This window comes from Balaenoptera ricei, chromosome 10 (genome assembly GCF_028023285.1).
Source record: "Balaenoptera ricei isolate mBalRic1 chromosome 10, mBalRic1.hap2, whole genome shotgun sequence".
Classification (NCBI taxonomy): domain Eukaryota; kingdom Metazoa; phylum Chordata; class Mammalia; order Artiodactyla; family Balaenopteridae; genus Balaenoptera; species Balaenoptera ricei.
Genome location: NC_082648.1, coordinates 80528383 through 80550822, shown reverse-complemented (window position 1 = coordinate 80550822; position 22440 = coordinate 80528383). Strand labels below are relative to the sequence as shown.

The window sequence follows — 22440 nt, the reverse complement described above, 5'->3', positions numbered from 1 at the left end:
TTATGCTGGGGAAGAGCAACCCTGAGCCGTCAGCGTGAGCTCTACTCTCTCTAGTGGTGGACCCTGCAGACCACTCAGTCCTTCCAGCTTCCTCCCCGGGCTTCCCATCCTGCTCCCCACCCCACCTCCTCCATGATTCTGTCTCAGCCCCGCTGGCCGTTCCCTTCTTTGTGGTTGCTGCTGCTTTCATCCATCCCTGCTATTAGTGTTCTTTGTGATTTCACTGATGCATCTTCCCATTTTACTCATTTTCTTTAGATAAGCTCAGTAAGTCCCATGACTTCAATTGCTATCCGTTTGCATTGAAATTTAGTTACTGTTCAGATCTGAGTGCCTGACCCATGTATTCTGCTGCCTAGCAGTATATCTCCAAGAGATGTCCCACTGTGCACAAAACTGCGTGTGCCATCTGCCTGTCACCCCTGAGGCACCCCCATTCACCTGAACCCCCCCCCCCCGCATTCTCTCTCTCTGTGAATGATATCAACAACTGCCCCCTGTTAAATCTGCCAGCCGCCTTATTGCTCTCCTGTCCTGTACCAAATAAATCTAATCGGGCATGAAACGCTTGCCCTTAATGCCTCTCGAGTTTGTCCATTGCCATGGCCTTAATTCAGGCCTGCATCATTTCTTACTAATTTGTAACTGGCCTCTTGTGCCACCTTGCAATTTGCTTCCCTGTAGTGCAAGCCATGTGATCTTTCTAAATAAAAAAATCTGGTTATTTCAGTTCCTTGATTAAACTCCTTCAGTGGCTCCTCAATGCCATTGGAATAAAAGTCAGGCCTCAGTGTGTGAGACACAGAACCCTCCCACACCTACCTGCCCATCTAAGAAACCTCAGCTCTTGGTTTTCTCCAGCCTTAGAATTTCTGAGTATGCCTTGTTCTCCAAGACGCCCCTCCATGCCTTCTTTTTAAGAAAAAATAAATAAATAAGGTTTTATTATTTACAAACAAAGCGTTAACACAAGAGTGAGTTAAAAAGCGTAGACTGCTTCTCAAATTCAAAAGGGGGGAAAGGTGAGGTCATTAGGTTCAGGGGAAATGTATCTACCTCTGTGGTGTCTACTTAAAAAGCTGCCATTGAGTCCAAAAATAGTAATAACCTTGTATCAAATATACCAGACACCTAGAACCCTACTTCTACCAAAAAAAAAAAAGAAAAAGAAAAAGGCCTGGAGGTCCTGACAGTGCAATTGGACATGCCCTGAAGTAAACCAGGTTAAGTCTGCACCCCATATCGAAATCGCTTGTATCTAAGGTGGAGGCTGGAAGAAGCTTAACTGTCTACACAGTTGGCAGAGCACAGCCCCTGAACTATCAATAACTTTCCGGTCCTATTAAGCTTTAACCAGGTGACTGAAATGGGACTTGCCCTGGGGCTGGGAAAGGGCATGTTGGTGAGAAAGAAGACAGGGACATACACTGAGTAACAACCAACAGCCTCTGCCACCATCCTGACTTGGTGTCCCACGATGATCAGTATTTTATGCTGCTCCACACCAGACTGGTTATTTCCTGCTATCTGCACTGGGTCCCTAATTACAGAGAATTCTGGGTCTTGGTAGCTACAGTTGCCCAAGGTTCAAACTTTTAAGTACAACCTTCTGTCTTGTTCTATTCTATTAGTAATGTTTGGTTGCAAAGAACAGAAATATCGAAGAACAGTGGTTAAAACAAATAAGAGTGTGTTTTTTCCTCACATAATATGAAGTCTAGAGGTAGGCTGGTTCAACTCCTCATCAGAGCCACTTGGCATGTTGGCTTTCATCCTCAGGGTGACAGCGTGGTGGCTACAGCTCCGGCATCATGTCTACATCTAGGTGAGAAGAAGGGTAAGAAAAGGGTTCCTCTTGCCAACTGTCTCCTTTTATTAGGAACCAGAAACAGACTTTTACTTAGGTTTTATTCACCAGAACCATGATCTATGGACATCTGTGACTTCAAGGGTGGCCGGGAAAGAGTCTATTTAGCACGGCATGGTAGAGTACTGAACAAAATTGGGGTTATGTTTACAAGAAAGAAAGGAGTAAGAGTAAGTGCATTCACAGCTAACAGGGTCTGTCATATGTTACATCAAATGTGTTTCTGTTGCCCCAGCTACTCAATCATATTTAACTCTTGCCATGAACGCTTTTTTTCTTTTTTCTCTTGAAATTCAGAAGTGTTCTAATACTTTTGCAAAGTGCTTTCTGCAGAATTCAGTTTTACACTGGAGATAACCCTGACTCTAAATGGACAAAAGATATTGGCTGGACTAAGTGTTTTCTGGAAACCATACTCCCAAATTGTATTAGTTTTTCCACTATTGAGCTATTTAATCAAACATTCACAATATATATGCAAATCCTGTTAATCTTCTGTTAATGAGAACAGTCAGTCTGGATGGTCCGTGCTTGACGTGGGAGCATTAGAATGACTCGGTGCACATATCTCTACTGCTTGCGTCAGTAATTCTTCACAATCGTTTAGTTTTATAATCTAAATTTGTTGGAATTAAACTTGAACAGCTCATAAATAGTATAATTAATTTTTGTTCCACTTCATATCCAATTACAAATTGGTTTAAATCTACTGTTGTGTATTCTGTCTGCTCCCCATATATTCTCTGGATCATGACACTCACACTGTTGCTATTTGACTTTGCACTGTAGTCGTGTGACCTGGGAGGGCGTGCACCACACCTGTCTTGTTTATCATCTGCTTAGCAGAGTACCTGGCCCACAGTAGGTGCACAGTAAGCCTTGGTTGAATGATTTAATTGCCAAATGACTCGACAGTCGTTAGTTAAGTATCAGCAGAGGCAGCCCCCACTGGCCTGCTAGTTCCTGTGCGCCAGCCAATGTTTTATTTAAAAAGAAATCGTAGGCTACACACTAAAATATGTCAGGCTGGATTTGGATATTTAGGCTCTCTATGGTTTTTCCTGTTTTCGTCTGAAACACATTTGTGTTTTATTGTGCAGGCACCCAGAAGAGAAGGACTTTGTGATGCCAGTTCCCAAGTCTCAGGGAATTGTCACAATTGCCCTAATTTGAGCCAGGAGCCTGCCTCTGCGTCAGGCAGGATCTGTGTCCAGGGGCCTGGGCTACTTGTAACGCACTTTCAGTAAACATTTAAGTTGAGGTAGAAGCAATGCCTAGAAAAGAGGTTTGAGACAGATAACCCCAAGGAACTGACAAGGCCACGTCAGCAGTTATGCTGCTTAACTGCTTCACCTTGCTATGTGTAACACATGCACACTCGAGTTTCATTGATTCATTTACTCAGTGATCGCTGGGCACCAGCTGTGGAGCGTGTGTTGGTTTTGTGATCTGCTGCTTACCTTCTGCGTGTTCCTTGTCCTCTCTGTGCCTCAGTTTCCTTATCTGAAAAATAAAGTGATGACACTTACGTTATAGGATGGTTTTGAGCATTAAATGAGATTTTATAGATACAGCATATATATACTATTTATAACATATATTAATGTAATATATAGAGAATATATTACATTATATATAATTGTATATAAACTTGGAACAGCGCCTGGAAGATGAGTATTCATGAAATGTAAGCTGTCATGAGTCCATAGTCTCTTTTCCACAATTAAAAAAACCCAAAAGCTCTTGACAACCAAAATTTCTTCATAATTTTGGCAGAAAATTCTGACCTGCTCTGAACTCAATGACTTTCAAAGCCTGACCCGAAAGGCTGTGAGGATATTTTGAGGCTGTATTTAGCCACTTAGTGTGAATATTCACACATTTTGCTGCAGAAATATCAGTGTGGCAGATTACAGGATGCTGCCCCAGCTCCACTGGCACTATTGCATCATATTATCATTTTCAAATGAAAAATTCTGAATTCTGAAACGTATCTGGACCCAAGGTTTCAGACAAGGGATCGTGGCCCTCTCGTTGTTTCCCAGCCTCCTCCTCATCAACCACACTGCGCCTGGATGAATGGACCACAGTCTCTGCCTCGAAGGGGCTCAGAGTGCTGAGCGGGTCATGTCAGCGGCGTGTGTCAGAGGCAGCCTGGGGTCCCGGGAGCACTCGGGATGGCCCTTCACTTCCATGGCTTGGGGATGGTGCGGGAGCTAAGGGAAGCATCTCAAAGGGGTGCCCTAGGTGAGACTGGAATGATCCAGCACCTCCTTGTGTCAGGCCTGGTGCAAGGATCCGAGCTGCCCCAACCCAGAGGCCAAACAATATGTTAGTTCCAGAAGGCAGCCGTAGACACTAAATAAAGATCGCAGATGTGATCTGCTATCACAGGGGTGTTCTGGGTGCCCTGGGAGCCCGTAAGAGGGAGCCAACCTTGTCTCAGGGGTCAGAGGAGGCCTCCCTGCCCGTGTGATGTCCAGACTGAGGCTGAAGAAGGATGAGTAGGAGTGGGGCAGGTGAGGAAGCTGCAAATATGTGGAATGGGGAGAGGAAAGTGCATGTCAAGGGTGAGGAGGTGAGGGAAAACCGGCTCCTTCCAGGAAACTGGAGGAGAAAGCCTGCAGACAGATGGTGAGAGGGAAGAGGGTGGGTCCCAGAGCTAAATCACAGTATGCCCAGAGTCTGGTCTCTCAGAGGAGCCGGTCCTGGTTTACGGCTGTTGTCCCAGCATTATTATGAATAGCAGTGTCTTTCACTCTCGAAAGTGCTCCTATTTGGAACGTTAAAGTACATGAACCTCCCTACGTAAAGGCCAACATAGGGAACTGAGAATTTATCCTTAGGGAAGTGGGAATCCACTGGAAGATTTTAAACAATGCACATTTTTAAAAGTTATTTGGGGGTGATTTGGGGCTTTGCACTATAAAACGTTCTTTTTTTCTTCCTCTGCTATCAGTCTCTTGGTCCCAAGGGTTCCTGGAATAGATGTCAGACCCAGGAAGATAACCCAGAGTGCTGGTGGCAGCCTGGCCTTTGCTGCCATAGGACAGCAGGACCCTTGGCCGGTCTCTTTGTGGACATGAACATAGAAATAGAGCCGGCTCTGATGATCCCGTGGAATGTACATGTGCTCTTTCCTTAGCTGAACTCTCAGGAGTTCCTGTGTTGTCTGGACTACCCTCCGAAACAATTGTAGGCCTGTCTCTGAAAAGTCAGGAAGGGTGGTGGTGGCCTTTTCTTTCCTTTCTCCCCATGCCTGGCGTGTGCGTGTTTGCCTGCTAGCAGGCCCATGCTCAGGCGCCTGCCTTTCCCCATCTGATTTTCTTTGCTGGCCAGAGCGAGCAGTTGGCAGACACTGACTTATCAGTCTCATGCTTTCAGCCAAGAAAAGACAGAGGAGAATTCAGGAAACCCAAGATTCATGTTTTACTTTTGTGTAGGATGCTTTCAGTGCCTCAGAGAGAGACAGACTCACCCCTCTGGGAATTTCTTTACTCTTAGTTCTTATTTCTGTCACATTTTGAGCTCTCCTGTCTGCTGCTGGGTAGGTGGAAAGATAAAAGCTCCACGACAGCTGGTAATCCCCTTTAGGCCACACAGCGGGATGTAGTTTAAGGAGGTTTCGCGGTAAGCAGCAGATCAGTCCTCTGTGATTAGAAGGCACTGGAACTGTTCACAGCTGCTGGAAAGGCCTCAACGTGGGCTGGTGTCTTCAACTTGATGGTGGCCATGCGGATGGGGCAGTTGTAGGTGGGAAGTGGTTAACAGAGCTCCCCAGGGGCAAGCCGCCTGGGGCCCCATCAGCTGGCTCTTACCTGGTTGAATTCGCCTCAGCTGCTCAACCTGGGAGGACGGTACCTGAGCGAATGGATGATCCGTCCTCAGGGGCGGACTGATGTAAACACACACACACACATACACACACACAACACACACATCTACATGCACCTACACATGCAGGCACACACAATATTAAAATACCAACTTATTCACTCTCAAATCAAATACTTGCATTTTTTTCCCCCAAAGGCCAGCTAAGCTACAAATTAGGAGCCTGCTTAGTCATTTTATCCCCAAAAAACCATGGTCTGAAGTCCAGTGCATCTGGGGCAAACTCCACAGGTAGTCAGACTGTGAGAACATTGTCATTTTAGACTGTCTCTACTACAGCCCCTCAAGGTACACTCATCTCCTATAGTTGAGTTTTTTAAACTTGGGATCCCTAGCCAGGCACTCAGAGCCTGAAAGCCCCATGAATTTGTGTGTGTGTGGGGGGGGGGGGGGTGGTGCACATGTGTGTTTTTCTGGGGAATGAATCCATAGGTTTCCTGAGATACTCATCAACCACTCCCCACCCAGAAAACAAACAGAATCATGTGGACCTCCACAGCTGGCTAATAAATTGATACCCTTTGAAGTAATCATTTTTAATAGTGGTGCAGCATATACTTAAAGGGATGAGAAGATGGCGTCAGCTTTTCTACTGTTGTCCCTAAAATTGTACTCTGATCCCTACTTGTGTTTGCCACTCAGCATAACAAAAGCCCTGCAGATATTCAGATCTATCATTCCCCCCAACCCCCCATCCCTTCTAGAATAGCGAAATGGTTCTTAATTAGAGAAGAAATCATTCAGTGAAAAAGGGAAGTATTTCCATTAAAGAAGGCTGAGGTAGTTGGGCAAAACTTGAAGAGATGGGCTTCTAGAGTTGGAGTTATTGACCAAAGCCATATACTTCAAGGGTGTCTCCAGATGGTGTAGTTCCTAAAAGCATAATGTAAGTGCTACCAATGTTCCCAGCAGAAGAATAGCATTGCAGTTTATTAGCTAAGAAGGAGCATACTTTGCATTCTAGGATAAGATCCACGCTGTTTCTAAGGCAGCCATGCACAACTCTAATCTGGCAAACTCCAGCCAGCACAGTGTGTCGTGGCTCAGGTCCCGCTTTGGGACCGCTGCTTTTTTCCGTGGATGCCTGATGTGCCCATGGACTTGTGAGTCTAGCCTGGCTGGAATTGGGCATTTAATGCAGTGTGACTCTGGGGATCTGACTCTTTCCTGTCTCCCCTTGTAGTTCCAGGTGAGATGTTGGCACTCACCCTGCCTCTTCCATCTGATTTTGGCCTGTTCCTATTTACAGCTTCGCTCCTTCTGTTTCAGTAACAACAGATCTTAGTGATGCCAACCCTCATATGAAAATGATACAGGACAATGACGATTACACATTAGTTGTAACTTAGCTTTAGTTTTCTTTGAAATCTTAGAGTGTTCTCCCTGAGAGCTGGGCTTATGAGAGGCTCTCACTTTCCACACTGTGTATTTTGACAGTATTTAGACTTTTCATGAACATGTATGATTCGTATGTGTGATTTGAATGAACGCAATTAAAACAGCACTCAGAACACCTGGTTTTCAACTCTGGCTTCAGCACTTGGATCCACATGTGTGATGGAGAGAGAGGCAAGTTCCCTAGTGGGGGATGGGTAGACTTTTTCTGGGATGGGCCAGGCAGTAAATACTTCGGGCTTTTGGGGCATATGTTCTCAAGTCTCAGCTACTCAACTCTGCAGCTGTAGTGCAGAAGCAGCCATAGATATGTAAATAAACGGAGCTGGCTGCGTGCCAGTAAAACTTAATCATAGGCACTGAAATTTGAAGTGCATAAAATTTTCACATGTCACAAAGTATTATTCCTCTTTTGATATTTTTTAAACTGTTTAAAAATATAAAAACCATTCTTAGCTCATGGGTCATACAAAAATGGGCCATGGGCTGGATTTGGCTGATCCCTGGTCCTTATCAACTTACCACAAAACTAGGTTGCAATGATAGAAGTCTTAAAACTAAGCTATGATGATAGAGTAAATCAGTGTTTGCTTTTGGGCGTGAGGTGGGGATTGACTCAGAAGGACCAACAGGTCGCTTTCTGGGGTTATGGCAGTGTTCTGTGTCTTGCCAGGGGTGTGAGTTACACAGGTGAATACCTTTGTCAAAACCAATTGAAGATGTATTTAAGATCTAAACATTTCATCGTATACAAAGAAAAGGAACAACTGTTGCATAACAACCACAAAATCTCAGTGCCAGGTAATAGACAATAAGCATTTATTGCTCCCTCGCGTGTCTGTGGGTCAGCCGGGGCGATTGTGCTCCATTCATGTGCTTATTCTCAGCCTAGGTTGGACTGAGGTAGTTCTTCTCTTGGCTGCGGCAGAAACACAAGGCAGCAAAGTGAGCAGAGCATGCACATTTCAAGCCCCCCCCACCCCCCGTTGTTATATTGTTCAGACGCAGTCTGACTGCAAGTGGCTACATGTCCTAATTTAAGAAAATGTGACTAAAATGACCAAAAGAAAAGCTGCATCCCTTATGCATGAAACCTGCCAAGTCTCTACCTTTGAACGGATGGCAAATGTTACAGGGCAGCAGGACATACATATATGAAATGATAGAGGCACACAACAGAACTGAATATAACCAAGTGCCAAAATATGTCTCCAGGTAAAAATAGGTTTCTGGAGAGCCCTGTGTTGTCCATGCGACGGTCACGGCACCGGAGGTGGTGCTTCCTCTGCCTGTCCCTCAAGATAGTGATGCTCTCACCCAGCTCAGGCGGCTCCCTCAGCGCTCTCATCCTGTGCCTGGCACCAACAGCCCCCTTTGGCTGCAGCCTGACTTCTCTCTTGAGCTCTAGACCCTCATTTCTGTCTGTCTCCTCTATCTCCCAGATGCCATGAATGCATCCTTGGCTGAACTTGTGAACTGGTTCTTCATATTCTGATCTCAGGGAAACAACACCAATATCAAGCCAAGCATGCAGGAGTCATCCCAGACTCTTCACTCTCTTTCATCCCCAAATCCAAGCACTGCTACCTCTAAATGACCCATCCCCCATGTATCTCACAGATTCTTCAGGTTGCCATGGTCCTATTTCATGATCTCATCATTAGCCACCAGAACCATTGCAGTAGCCTCCATGCTCATCCCTTGGTGTTTAGCCTCACCCTAATCCTCCCTGCACTATATCCAGAGTGACCCGCATCTGATCCTGTCATTCCCTTTCCCATTTGTGTGGGTTTTATCAGTAACAGTTGTCTCCAGAAAAGGGCACTTGGGGTGTAGAATGGGAGGGAGACTTACTTTTTATTATCTATCTTTTTATAGCATTCGACTGTCTTACCATGAGTAGGTGTTTTTCTTTTGCAATACAATAATTATAAAAAGAAAAATTAGAAGAATTGATAGCTGGACTTTATGAATCATTAGAGATGAAGATGAAGGAGAAGGAAGAGTCAGATGATTTTTGAAATGTGAAGCCTGAATTACTGGTGTAATTAGTGTATTAGTAATTAGTCATTAGTGGTGTTTGGGGAGCTAATGAACACGTGGATATTCTACAGTTATAAATTAAGGGCTTCATCTTCCGGTTTATGGGTCATAAGCTTTAGCAGGCTGCACAGGCCCAGCTGCATCGCTGAATCCCACAGCTTCTTAAGAGCAGGTAGTGCTTTCTTACCAACCCTTCGCTGTGTCCAGGATAATCAGTAAAAGCTGGTGCAGTAGTGAATTAAGTTTAAAAACCAGGCTTTGGACTCGTGAATCCTGACTCTAACACATACTAATTCTGTAAATTTGGGCAAGTTACCTGACTCCTTTGAACTATATTTCTCTCATCTATGAAATAAGAAGTATTAATAGTGCCTCTTCCATAATAGTATTTTGAAGATTAAATGAGATATTTCATGTAAAGCTTTCACTACAGTGCCTACTTCATATTATACCCTTGGTAAATGCTAGACATTTTTTTTTGTATTTACTATTTATTCTTCCCATTTTCCAGATGATAAAATTGAGGCACAGAGAGTTTAAGTAATTTTCCCAAGCTCGAACAAGTGGTGGTGCCAGAATTCAAACCAAACAAGTATGATTTCAGAGTCAGTACTTCTAAATTACTAAACTTTAAGGGAAAATACTGAGAGATTTGAATACATGATTTAAAAGCCGTATAGAAAAACATCATATAGAGTAAAAGATAAATGATAATGGGGAAAAATCATGCCACATGTGTAACAGATAAAACTTTATTATCCTTTACAGAACAATTTCTCAAATGTTCATTTTGAGAAACGCTAGCTATTTTTGTTAATAAAGTATGTCCAAGAAGTAGTTTTCCCCTTTTTGCTTGAAAACCTCCATTGCACAGAAGGTCATGTTTTTGGTAGCTGCATCCCTCCAACAAGTCATACTGAGTTAAAAGTCATTTATAATTACTCCCTCCAAGTCTACTTTAAATATTATGTTACTTGTATTTTTTTCAGCCCTATCCCCTCACTCCACCTCCCATTTCCCCCACCCCCCAATATTTTGTAGGCTTCACAGTTGTTTTTATTACATTTCATCTTGTTTAGTCTTATCCCGCCAGCTGATCTAGGATGAAAATGTGGATGGGTTTAAACATTTCTATAAACCTATGGATTATAAAACCAGAATGGGTTATGAAGTCGTGTTTTGGGGAAATCACCGACATTTTGAAGTCATAGAGTTCATTCCTTCAACAAATATTAAGTTGCTACATGTGTCAGTCACTGTTCCGGGTGGTACAGTGAGCAAAACAGATCTCCCCTTGGAGTTGACTGATTGACAGGGAGAATATAAGTCAAGGAGGTGATCTCAGATGGTGATAAGTGAGAAAATCACAACTGAGCTCTCAAGAATGAACCAGCTGTGTGAACTTCTGGGGGAAAGAATGCTCCAGGTGGAGGCAACAGCAAGAGTGAAGACTAGGGTGAGAGAAAGCCTGGCACATTGAAGGAGCAGACAGGAGGCCTGAGTAGGAGAATGTAAGTGAGAGACAAGGCTGAGAGAGGTGGTCAAGGCTGGGTTACATTGGGCTGGTAAACCATGGTAAGGAGGTATTCTGGGTTTTTTTTTAAACATTAAATCTTGTATTTTTATTTAACTTCTCAGGAATTTATGTTGTTTCCCAAAGTAGAATGAGGAAGGAATGTGGGATAAAGGGAGACACTCAGACTTAGAAAGTCCCAGTTTCTGATTGAGATTCTGTCACTTTACGTAAGTCTTCTGAGGCTCGGTTTCTTTTTTTTTAAATTTTTATTGGAGTATAGTTGCTTTACAATATTGTGTTAGTTTCTACTTTACAGCAAAGTGAATCAGCTATATGTATACATATATCCCCTCGTTTTTGGATTTCCTTCCCATTCAGGTCACCACAGAGCATTGAGTAGAGTTCCCTGTTCTATACAGTAGGTTCTCATTAGTTATCTGTTTCATACATAGTAGTGTGTATATGTCAATCCCAATCTCCCAGTTCCTCCCACCCTCCCCCTTCCCCCTTGGTATCCATATATTTGTTCTCTACAACTGTGTCTCTATGAGCCTCAGTTTACACAGCTGTAAAATGGAGATGAAACCAGCCCTGTTACATGGCAAGAGACCTACATTTTTATTTATTTATTTATTTTTGTTTTGGTGGGGGGGAGTGGGTAAAGTGCGTTTATTTTCTTCTATAGGTGTTTCTTTTTCAAAAAAAACAAGGAAAAGGAGAAAAAGCTCCAACACCCAATGTCCACTGGGCTTTAGTCCATGGGGAGGAGGTGCCCCACGTGGCTGGCCCCTAGGCTGACCCCGCCCAGGGCGGAGGAGTGCCGCAGCTTCAACAGGGTGAAGCTGGAGAAGGAGTTCTGAGCCTGGATCTCTCTCTCCTGGGTCAGCGCCAAAAGGAAACCTTCCGTCAGCAGCTCCCAGCTCTTCCACACAGAGCCCACACACGGGATGGGGAGGCCAATCTCCCGTTGGAACAAGACCGGGTCAGTCTCAGGCAGCACTGCCCCAACATGTGTCCCCAGCATCTCCCCAGCCTTCCTGAAGATGTAACAGGAAAGGGGATCTCCCTGCTCCGCACCTTCTGCAACTTTCCCGCAAAACCCAGCAAACCTGCATTCATCAAAGTCCCTGTACAAGTGGGTGAGGATTCCTAGCCGATCTGGCACCTGGAAATAGTTGAACATGGCCTGTTGGACATAGCCGGTGTCATGAGGAGCCGCCTCTGGATTGTCGATGGAGTCAAACGCTATTTTCACTGCTTGGTGTGCAATCCAGTAGGCTGAGCCCTCATCGCCCATCACGTGGCCCCAGCCACCGCGGCCGCTCTCAGACCCATCGGGGTTGATGAGCCTACAGTTGGAGCTTGTCCCAGAGATGAGCACGATGCCACCATCCGGCGCAACAGTGGCGACGGAGCCGGCGGCGTCGGTGGTGATGAAGTAGCTTTCACCCAGGTAGGGGAATCGGTCCCTCAGCTCCTCCATCAGGATCCTCACGGGGTCCTCCTGATCCCCACCGCTCAGGAGGGATAGGCCCAGGCTCCGTAGAGGGACCAGAGATCCACCCCTGCTTTCCGTTTGGCCCTGTTCACCGTCTCGTTGATCCTCTCCACACACTTGTCTGTCCCGATCAGCCAGTGGTTTGTGCTGAGTCCTTCCACTTCTGCCAGGATCTGCTCATCCTCTGAGAGTAAAAGGACCTTGGATCGTGTGCCTCCCCCGTGCTGCTACCGCCGCCGCAGATCCCGCTGTTTGCTTTTTACCCACATTTTAATTGGTACTTATTTTAGTAACCTAATTTAAAAATCTGGGATCGTATTTAAAATATGAAATACATCCAAGCTGCGTGAATATATTTCAACAAGATCAGAAGCATTGGCTGTGATTTTTTAATACAGTAAAATAGTGTAAATCATACCCACACATATACACATGCACACACACACCAGATTCCTGTGAAGATTAAATGAGATAATAAATGTGAAATGGGAGGTATTCCGTTTTTTGTGTTGTTTTGATTTTTGTTTTTATGATAGGCTGAATAAGGGCCCTCCTAAATTATCCATGTCCTAGTCCCCGAACCTGTAAATATGTCACCTTACGTGGTAAAAGAAACTTTGTAGATGTGATTAAGTTAAAGATCTTGTGATGGGGCGATCATCCTGGGTGACCTAGGTGGGCCCAATGTCATCACAAAGGTCCTTATAAGAGGGAGGCAGGAGGATCAGAGAAGGTGAGGGAGGCGCCACAAGCCGAGGAATATAGGAAGCTCTAGAAGCTAAAAAAGGCAAAGAAACAGACTCTCCTCTGACACCTCCAGAAGGAACACAGCCCTGTTGACACCTTGATTTTACACTTCTGATTTCCAGAACTGTAAGAGCATACAATTGTAAGTCACCAAATTATGGTAATTTGTTACAGCTGCAATAGGAAACTCGTATAGGTTTCTAATTCTAAAATGTGGTTGGGGGACTTCCCTGGTGGTCCAGTGGTTAAGACTTCACCTTCCAACACAGGGGTTGTGGGTTCGATCCCTGGTCGGGGAGCTAAGATCCCACTATGCCTCAGGACCAATAAAACCACAACATAAAAAAAGAAGCAATATTGTAACAAATTCGCTAAAGACTTTAAAAATGGTCCACATCAAAAAATCTTTAAATAAATAAATAAAATGCAGTTGGAAGCTGTTGAAGGGTTTTAAGCAGGGGAGTGATGGGATTATATTTTGTTTTTAAAAGGATGGGTTTTGGGGAGGCAGAAAGGGCATCAGGGAGACCATTTAGGAGGCAGTGGCAGTAATCTCAAAAGAGACGTGACAGAGGCCCAGATTAAGGTGGTGGCGTGGGATAGAGAGGACCGAACAGATTTTGGTTACAGAGTCAGCGAGAATCGCGGATGGCATGGTTGTAGAGGTACAAAAAAAAGGAAATCAAGGGTGATGCTGAATTTGGGCTTATGCAGTTGGGTGCCATTTATTGAAATGGGGAAGACAGGACCAAAAATAGACTTGGGGGAAATTATGCATTCTGTTTTGGACATGTCAAAACTTGAGATGCCAATTAGACATCCAAGTCTATGTTGAATAAGCAGATGAATAAATCAGCGGAAGTCTCAGAGGAGAAATCGTCTGCATGTCCCCTCACCCCTGGATAGGGCTTGCCCTCTCACAGAATTTCTCCAGTGCCGCCGTCACTAACAGACTACCTGACTGACTGAACTTGACCCAGTGTGGCATTTCATTCCACGTCTTTATTTTTTATCCTGGGCTCATTTTTCATCACCTACTCCGTGAAAGCTGAATGAGCAATTAACAGAGTTTAAAATGAGGCCCAGTATGTTTGATAACTAAAGAGCGATGGAAAACAATTTAGATTAATTTGGGCCCCAAATGTGGACGGTTATTTAGTGTTTTTTCAGAGAGCTAAATGGATTTCTTGAATTTTAATTGATGTTTAACTTTTAATTGTGTTCATGTGGGGTGGCCAGTTGGAACCATGCCTAATAAGACTGATGAGTGTACAGACATTTGCATGCAGCTTGCCTTCCAAAGGCCAGCCAGGGAGAGAAAGGCTTAAAGTAACAGGAGGAAAACTGCACGGAATGGATAATCTTGAAACACATTTATTTTGAGAAAAATGAAAAACTGTTAAATATTTTGGTTTTCTATTCATCTTAAATAATATGAGGTTTACTATTATTTCCTCTTGGTGTTACTGTTATTTATTTTTCAGAGAAAAGTGAACTTGTATTTTAAAAGGAGCTAGGTTGTTATTTACAATAGAAAAGAATTCTGATTTGCATAAGCTTATGGTTCAGTTTGTGAGCCAGATCAACAAAATGTTCACTGAATGTCTTTCCTCTGTGAAGTACTTTGCTAAGCACTGAAGGGGGTATAGTAATTAGGATGCTTTTTGGCCAACTCATTGACTTAAGCAATAAGGAAATTTGTTGTCTTACATAAGAAGAAGTAGGGCAGCCTCCGGGCACAGTATGTCAAGTTTCTGCTGTCCTCTGTGATTATCATGGCTCTGCCCTCCTATTGTTGATGGCTTCATCTTTAGGTCAGGAGCAAGATGGCTGCAGTGATTCCAGGCATCACATCCAGATCTGCTAATATCCAAAGGAAATAGGAGGGTTGTCTCTTCCTTGAGTGTCTTAACTGTGAAACAGTCTTTCCTAGAAGCCCCTCAGCAAACTTTCCTCACATCGCATGCACCAGGATTGGGTCCCATGTCCATTTGTAAGCGTCACTGGCTGAGGAAATGGAGTTACCATAATTGGCTCAGGCCAGGGGTTGGCAAACTGCTGCTCCCCACCTGTTTTTTTTATAACTGAAATGTAATTGGCATAAGCCATGCCCAGTCATTTACAAAATGCTTGTTGTTGTTTCACAGTACAGCAGAAGAATTGAATAGTTGCAACAGAGATCTTCTGGCAAAGGCTAAAATATTTACTGTCTGCCCTTTACAGGAAAACGGCCGACCCTTGGTTTGACTAATCATCTGGGATGTATGGGTGTTGGAGAGTCAAGGACAGCAGCCACTGTAAACACAAAAGAAGTGTAGGATGTGGTCCTATTCCTCAAAGAGATTACTGGGGAAAATGATACTGTAATATGTTAAGATTATCTACAGTTACTGGTTACAGTTTACTACTCAAAGCTGTCTCATAAATGCTTATAATTGGAAGCCATCTTCCCTTCCACTACAAAGTAGGGGGGAAAAAAGCCTCTCCATCCATTTATCATGCTTCATTCCAAAGAAATTATAAAAATGAACATCAGATAAAGAACACCTAAGGACTTAAAAGCATTTTTTTTTTAATCTAGGAAGGCAGAGTAGTAGTATTGAAAAAGCAAGTTTATGCAGTTTTAAGAAACCATGCTCAAAAGGAGGAAGAAGCAGTAACGTTAACAAATAGCCCAGTGAAGGCACTTCTCAACTCTTATTTTGCATCCCTTATTTCCTTTATGGCAATTGATCTAAAAACCAAAAAGAGCAGAGCAAGCATGTTTAAAAGATTAATGGATAGGCAACACGAGGGACCCTTGTGGTGTTAGAACTGTTCATTCTGTATCTTGACTGGATACATGATTCTACACAGGTAATGATGTTGTACAGAAGTTCACACACACACACACACACACACACAAATGAGTACAAGTAAAACTGAGGAAGATAGGGTGATTTATCAATGTCAGTATCCTGGTTGTGATATTATACTACAATTTTGGAAAAACCATTGGGGGAAACTGGGCAAAGTGTACAGGGATCTCTCTGTATCATTTCTTACAACTGAATGTGAATCTACAATTATCTCAATAAAATTTTCAATTAAATAAAAGATAAATGAGTTAAAAGGACACTGAAACCCTGGATAGGTGGAGAGATGGTAAGAAAGCCCAGCCCGATTACATCCCAGATGTAAGGGAGCTGACCTTAGGGCAACTATTAGTAAATTTTGAGAAGTTGTGGAGAACAGGAGCATTGCCAAAAAATGGGAAAATCCTGTTCCATTTTTCACAAATGGTCTTTGACATTTCTCTTAATCCCTGACAAGTTTAGAATAGATTCTCAGATAGATGACAGTAATTAGAAAAAAATAGAGATCTCTAGGAGCCAATAAGGGTTTACTAAGAACATTCATTATAGTAACTTGACTCAGAGAATAATATATAGTTACTGAATCTTAATTTCAACAAAGCACTCACAAAATCCCATGTCGAATTTTTGAAAATAAGATTGTACAATTAGCTGGAGATAGCCCAGTGAGTGATTTTTGCTAGAGAATGTTGATTCTGTTGGTTTTAGGCCACACAAAAGGAAGGGTAATAGCAAAGAACCATTTTTATTAGGAACTTGGGAAAAAACATGGAGCCCATGGTCAAGAAACTTACAGATGATATAAAGCAATCAAAAGGAGACTTCATTATGATAAATGGTAATTTAGTTTCAGAATTATATGGAAGTGCTGGAATAATGGGCCCAAACTAATAAAACTAAAAATATTTTTAAAATTAAACAGCAACAATTAGTCCTATATTTAGGTTTAAAGGAATAATCATAAACATGCAAGATGAAAGAAGAACAGCTTCATGGCAGTTCATGTGAAAAAAAAAAAAAAAAAACCCAGAGGGATTTAATTGATGCTGTCATTGGCATAGCATGCAGACAACTGGGAGTCACCCAGGACTGACTATGGGCAGGGTCTGGGAGAGAGTGATAAGTTGGATTGGGGCGGGGTGGACAGGGGAGGTCAATGGCCGAGGGAGTTGTATCCAAGGGAATGACCTATGACTGGATTTTGAAGTATCCAAGCTATAATGGACAGAGTTCCTTTAAGATGAAGAAAATGGTATCAGAAGCAATAGACCAGAAGGGCTGGTAGGAATTAGGTGGAGGTTCAGGATCGGACTCCAGCTCCCTTGGAGAACCAAGGGAAGCCCAACTCTCAGGGCTCCAGGAAGAAGTGAAACATTTCAATAAGGCCAAGGGATGGGGCTGCACTGGAGAAAGTATACCAGGGTTAAGGACACATGTTTGGAATCTGCAGAAATATTCTTTATCCCCTGCCCCCCTTTCTTCCTATGGGTGCTTGGGACAGGTTACTTGACATTTCTGAGGCTTGGATTTTACGTCTGTTCAATGGGAATGGTAATAAAATCTGCTTCCCAGAATTGTTGGGAGAATTGAATGTGGTTTATTAACAATTCAGTTCCTGAATTGTTTTGTAGAAGTCCTGTCAGGCACCTTGGGCTCTATTTACAGATAGGGTAGCTGCAGACAAATTCCAGAACATATTTACCTATTAAGAGGGATTTCGTATTGCAGTGACTTTGAATCCTGTCTATACATTAGAATCATGGGAGCTTTTTAAAAAATACTGATTTTTAAAAGATACTCAGATCGATTGAACCAGAATCTCTGGAGTTTTTAAAGCTCTCCAGATGATTCTAATGTGCAGCCAGCTTTGACAGCCATTGTCTTACTGTATCATCAATCCTGGTTGTCATTGACTCAGAGCCTCACTTAATCTGGAGGTGGCCACCCCGCTGGAGACAACTGGGTGGGGCTGTGGCCAGTGGACAGTGACAGTCAAGTCTAATCTTGAGATGATGTGACAGGGAAGGGAAGCTGCTAAAAATCAAACCCACAAGCACATTGACGAATACCATCCATCCTGAAAAGCGCTGCATGGAGCAGGGAAAGCATAGGCCCCCTGAACTCTGAGCTGATCAGGGCACATGTGGAATGTTGATTCCCTTTCAGGAGGACTCAGATGAGAGCAGACAGTCTTTTCCAGGCCTTTGGAGTGAGCTGGGAAGGGTGGCAGTGTCAAGACAGGCAGCCTATGCCCAGGCACCGCTGTCAGCGGGAGCAGATCACAGGCACAAACATTTGCCGTGAATTAGCAGTTTGGGAAGAACACAGTGGATGGAGGGGAGAAGATACTTCAAGTCCAGAGAGAAGAGCAGAGGGTCAAGAGCTGAGTTTTGATGAGCATTTGTCATGCTGCTGAGACATGAACATCAAAAGGTAGAAACAGAGTTGCCTGACGGAGATAGAACATGCATGTGTTGTTAAAAGTCAGTTGAGAAATAAATTCCGAAGACGCTGAGCAATTGGCACACTTCCCTGGGTCAAGGGCATATTCTCAAAGCTGCAGCAGAACACACAGTAGCAGGTGAGCAGGATGATGAAAAGAACAGAGACCGTGTCCAGTGAGCAGTAGTTAAAGACCTGAGGATGTTGAGCCTGAAGAAGGCAGGATGGCTGAGCGGGATGAGAGCCGTCTCAAGGTACTTGAAATGTCAGCTTGTGAAAGGGTGTTTTGGCCCACGGAGTAGACATTCCAGGGAATCAGACTTTTGTCCAGTAGTAAGAAACTGTTTCAGCATCAGGAATTGAAATTAGAATAAGAGTATGTTTTGTGAGATGGTGAACTCCCTGTCACTTAGATGTATTTGAGCTGACATGGTAGAAGAGTTACTAGTATGAAGTGGGGGGGGGTGCAGTACGTGGGCTTCAAGTCCCCCACTCTTAATTCAGCAGGCCTAACCCAACTTTCATTTGATTAAGGTATGTGGTGCATCGTAGGATGTTATTTTTTAAAGGGTTATTGCCCCTCTCCCCAAGTATGAGACAACTTGGATTGTTATGGTTCTTTGATTTCTATTCTAAGGAAAGAAACCATGACAAATATTTGGACAACTGAGGGATACTTGTTTACATAACCAACCAAGAGATTCAAACATTTATGTAAATAAGGACTATGGTTTTTTTTTTTTAATTTGGTTGCACTGGGTCTTAGTTGCAGCTTGCTGGCTCCTTAGTTGAGGCACGTGGGCTCCTTAGTTGTGGCAGGTGAGCTTCTTAGTTGTGGCATGCATGTGGGATCTAGTTCCCTGACCAGGGATTGAACCTGGGCCCCCTGCATTGGGAGCGCGGAGTCAACCACTGCGCCACCAGGGAAGTCCCAGGACTATGTTTTTTAATGCCATGGAGAGCCTGTAAGTTTGCTTTTCTTGGTCTCATACTTTGGGAAGCATCATTGGGTATTCTGTCTTTAAGCCTTTTTAAGCTATTTCAATTCAATTCAACAAATGATTTTAGTACCTAACAAATGTGAGGCATCATCCTGTGTTTTATCTATTGAAAACCTTCTCTTCCCTAAACTTCTACATATTGGAAATTAATCTCAGCATCGGCAGCATCTTCTACATTTAAAAACAGAGTCACACCACCTAGAGGGGTGGGATGGGGAGGGCGGGAGGGAGGGAGATGCAAGAGGGAAGAGATATGGGAACATATGTATATGTATAACTGATTCACTTTGTTATAAAGCAGAAGCTAACACACCATTGTAAGGCAATTATACTTCAATAAAGATGTTTAAAAAAAAAATGGTTAGGAACTAGAAATTCAAAAAAAAAAAAAAAAAAAAAAAACAGAGTCACAGCACAGCAAATCTAAATAGTGATGGCAGTGGACATCTATTGGTTGCCCCCCAACATGATTTCTTCTTTCTATCTAGCCCCCATTGCCATTTAGGGAATCTGAGTTTCTGGGGAAGCAGACTGTACCTTGATTAGGCGGTAGAGTGTGTGTGTTAGGCTAAGCTAGTTTGTATATTATATCCCCCTTGCCACTGTGAGGGCAAAATCACGTGACCTGATCTAGACTGATCAGCGTGCATTTCTGGATTGTCACTGAGAAGCCTGGGGTAAAGGAGTACTCTTCTTCTTGTTCGACTTGAGCAAGAAATTTGAGGTCCTGGGAGCTGTGAGTGGTAGCTATCATGCAACTATGATAAGACTAGTTTCAGAATGAGCTGACACTAAGAATGACAGTGGAGAAATAGAGAAAATTGGGTCTCTGGTGACATCACCTAGCTGCTAGCTAGATTAAACTTTGCCTGGAGCCAAAACTACCTCTGGACTTTCCAAATGTATTACTTCCCTTTATATTTAAGCCAGTTTGATTTAGGTCTTCTTTGACTTAGAACCAAAAGATTCCTTCGTGATCAGTATGGTGGTTATTTTTGGGTGGTGGGGTTATAGGTTTCATTTTATCAATTATTTAACTGTATTTGCTAAAGTGTTTATAGTTAGCATGGGTGACATTTGTAATAAAAAAAATAACAAAAAAGGTCTACTAACATTTAATCATAGCATCCACATTGTCTGGAAGTTATTTATCTAAGAAAGTAGACGTTCTTAATAGGGCTGAACCAAGACCCACAGCTAAGCTAATCTGTTGCTTCGAATAGATCTCTGATGATACCTTGCACTACTGGTAATATTATACTACTGAGAACTCACTGGTTTTTAAATTTACTTTTTAAACAGTTTTTATATATTGGCCCACTCTTATCTAGTTGTTTTATGGGAGACAGAGAAATATGATCTAATGTAACTGCAGCTTTTACCACTACTTGTTTATTTTTTGAGCAGTGAAGGAACTCAGTGCTGCCAGCCATTTAATTTTCTCCTCCTCCTGACATGTAAAAAAAATACATATATGTGGTCAATTTAAAATGAATAGATGTAACACACTACTATATATAAAATAGATAACTAGTAAGGACCTACTGTACAGCACAGGGAACTCTACTCAATATTCTGTAATGGCCTATATGGGAAAAGAATCTAAAAAGGAGTGGATATATGTATATGTATAACTGATTCACTTTGCTGTACACCTGAAACTAACACAACGTTGTAAATCAATTATACGCCAATAAAAATTTTTTCAAAAACCAATTTGCTGATAGTCAAAAATAAAATAAAATAAAATTAATAGATATATAAAAATTTTAAAGTAACAAGTAAATTACAAGAAAATAATAAGATAGGCGGACCCCTATAGAATGGGAGACGTAAAAGACCTTAAAAGACTTACCAGTCAATCAGTATATGTAGACCTTATTTGAATCCTGATTCAAACAAACTGCTAAAAAAAAAACCAAACCCAAAACTTAATTTATGGGAAATTTAAGCACTGGATATTTGTAGTATTAAGGTGATATTATTGATTTTTTTTAGGCATAATAATGGTATGGTCTTTATGTTTTTAAAAAAAGAGGCTTTGTCTATTAGCAATACATAGCAAAATATTTACAGATAAAATATGATATCTGGGATTTGCTCCAAAATAATGCAGGAGAAGGAAGTTCAGGGGAGATATAGATGAAACAAAATTGGACATGAATAGATAATTGGTGAAGCTGAGTAATGGGTACGTAGGGGTTTATTAACCTATTTATTTTTTCTATCATGAAAAGTTAAAAGTCTCCCCTTCACTGACTCTCTAGTGTTAATCAGCATTAACAATCACACATTTTTTTCTCAGAAATTTTTCTATGTATAAATTACAGAGAGAAAGAAGGGTAGTGAAGTTTTTGTTTTTGTTTTATTTAACTAAATAGAGTCACTGCACATGTTGGTCTACAACTATCTTTTTTGGAGGGGACGGGAACGTAATATATCATGGACATTTTGCCATTTAGTTTTACATTGGATCAGTTGATGATTTTTTTCCCTAAAGTTTTTTGCTTCTGTAACAGTGTAGCTTCTACGCCGCAGGGGATAATTTTGGCTTTTTGTGGGGACTGCCTGTGTTTGAAGCCTGGAATTTCTGTGGGCTTTGACCAGAGTTTTCATTGCAAGTCTTGGGCAGCTCCCACTTTTCTGATTATGAATCTTTCCTGGCATAGGATCCCCATATGAAGCATTGGCCCCAACCCTCTCCATAGGATTTTGCTGTCAGACAGCAGTTGTAAAACCTGTTGGAAATTCAGCTCTCTAATGCCTACTGTTTGGCATTTGTGAGAGCTAGAAAAAGCATTGTTGAATTCCTATTGCTTTTTTGTGATGTTACATAATGTGAATTCTCAGTAACTCATGTACATCGATCCGTAAGAGAGAGGATTTGTGAGAGGATGGTTTGTTTTTTAAAAGAATAGAGTGTTTAAAAAAAAAAAAAGAATAGAGTGGATGAATAGGTGACCAGCCTTACCTCCATGATGGAGCCTTCTGTTGTTATCATGCTGGGAAGTTGACATAATTTAATTCCATTGCTTCTTGCGATATCCGCTGTTGTTCATTTCCCTTTTATCCCAATGGGAGAAAGACAGTCTAAGCTTGGAATAACTTCTCTTTCTCCCTTACCCTTGAGGATCACAGAGTATATCATGCTTTTCATGATGTATTTTCAAAGTGCTTTAAAA

At 42.4% G+C, this 22440-nt stretch overlaps 2 protein-coding genes across 4 annotated transcripts in view; one reads left to right on the top strand and one right to left on the bottom strand.

Moving 5' to 3' along the window:
- The window catches only part of TMCC3 (transmembrane and coiled-coil domain family 3), a 439356-nt gene that overhangs the window by 274202 nt on the left and 142714 nt on the right, over window positions 1–22440 (top strand). The gene's annotated exons all lie outside the window — the stretch shown is intronic.
- LOC132372796 (N-acetyl-D-glucosamine kinase-like) lies at window positions 11467–22259 on the bottom strand. The gene is given in 3 exon segments (XM_059934921.1): window positions 11467–12272; window positions 12275–12440; window positions 22230–22259. Coding segments are annotated over 3 exon segments (1002 nt in total).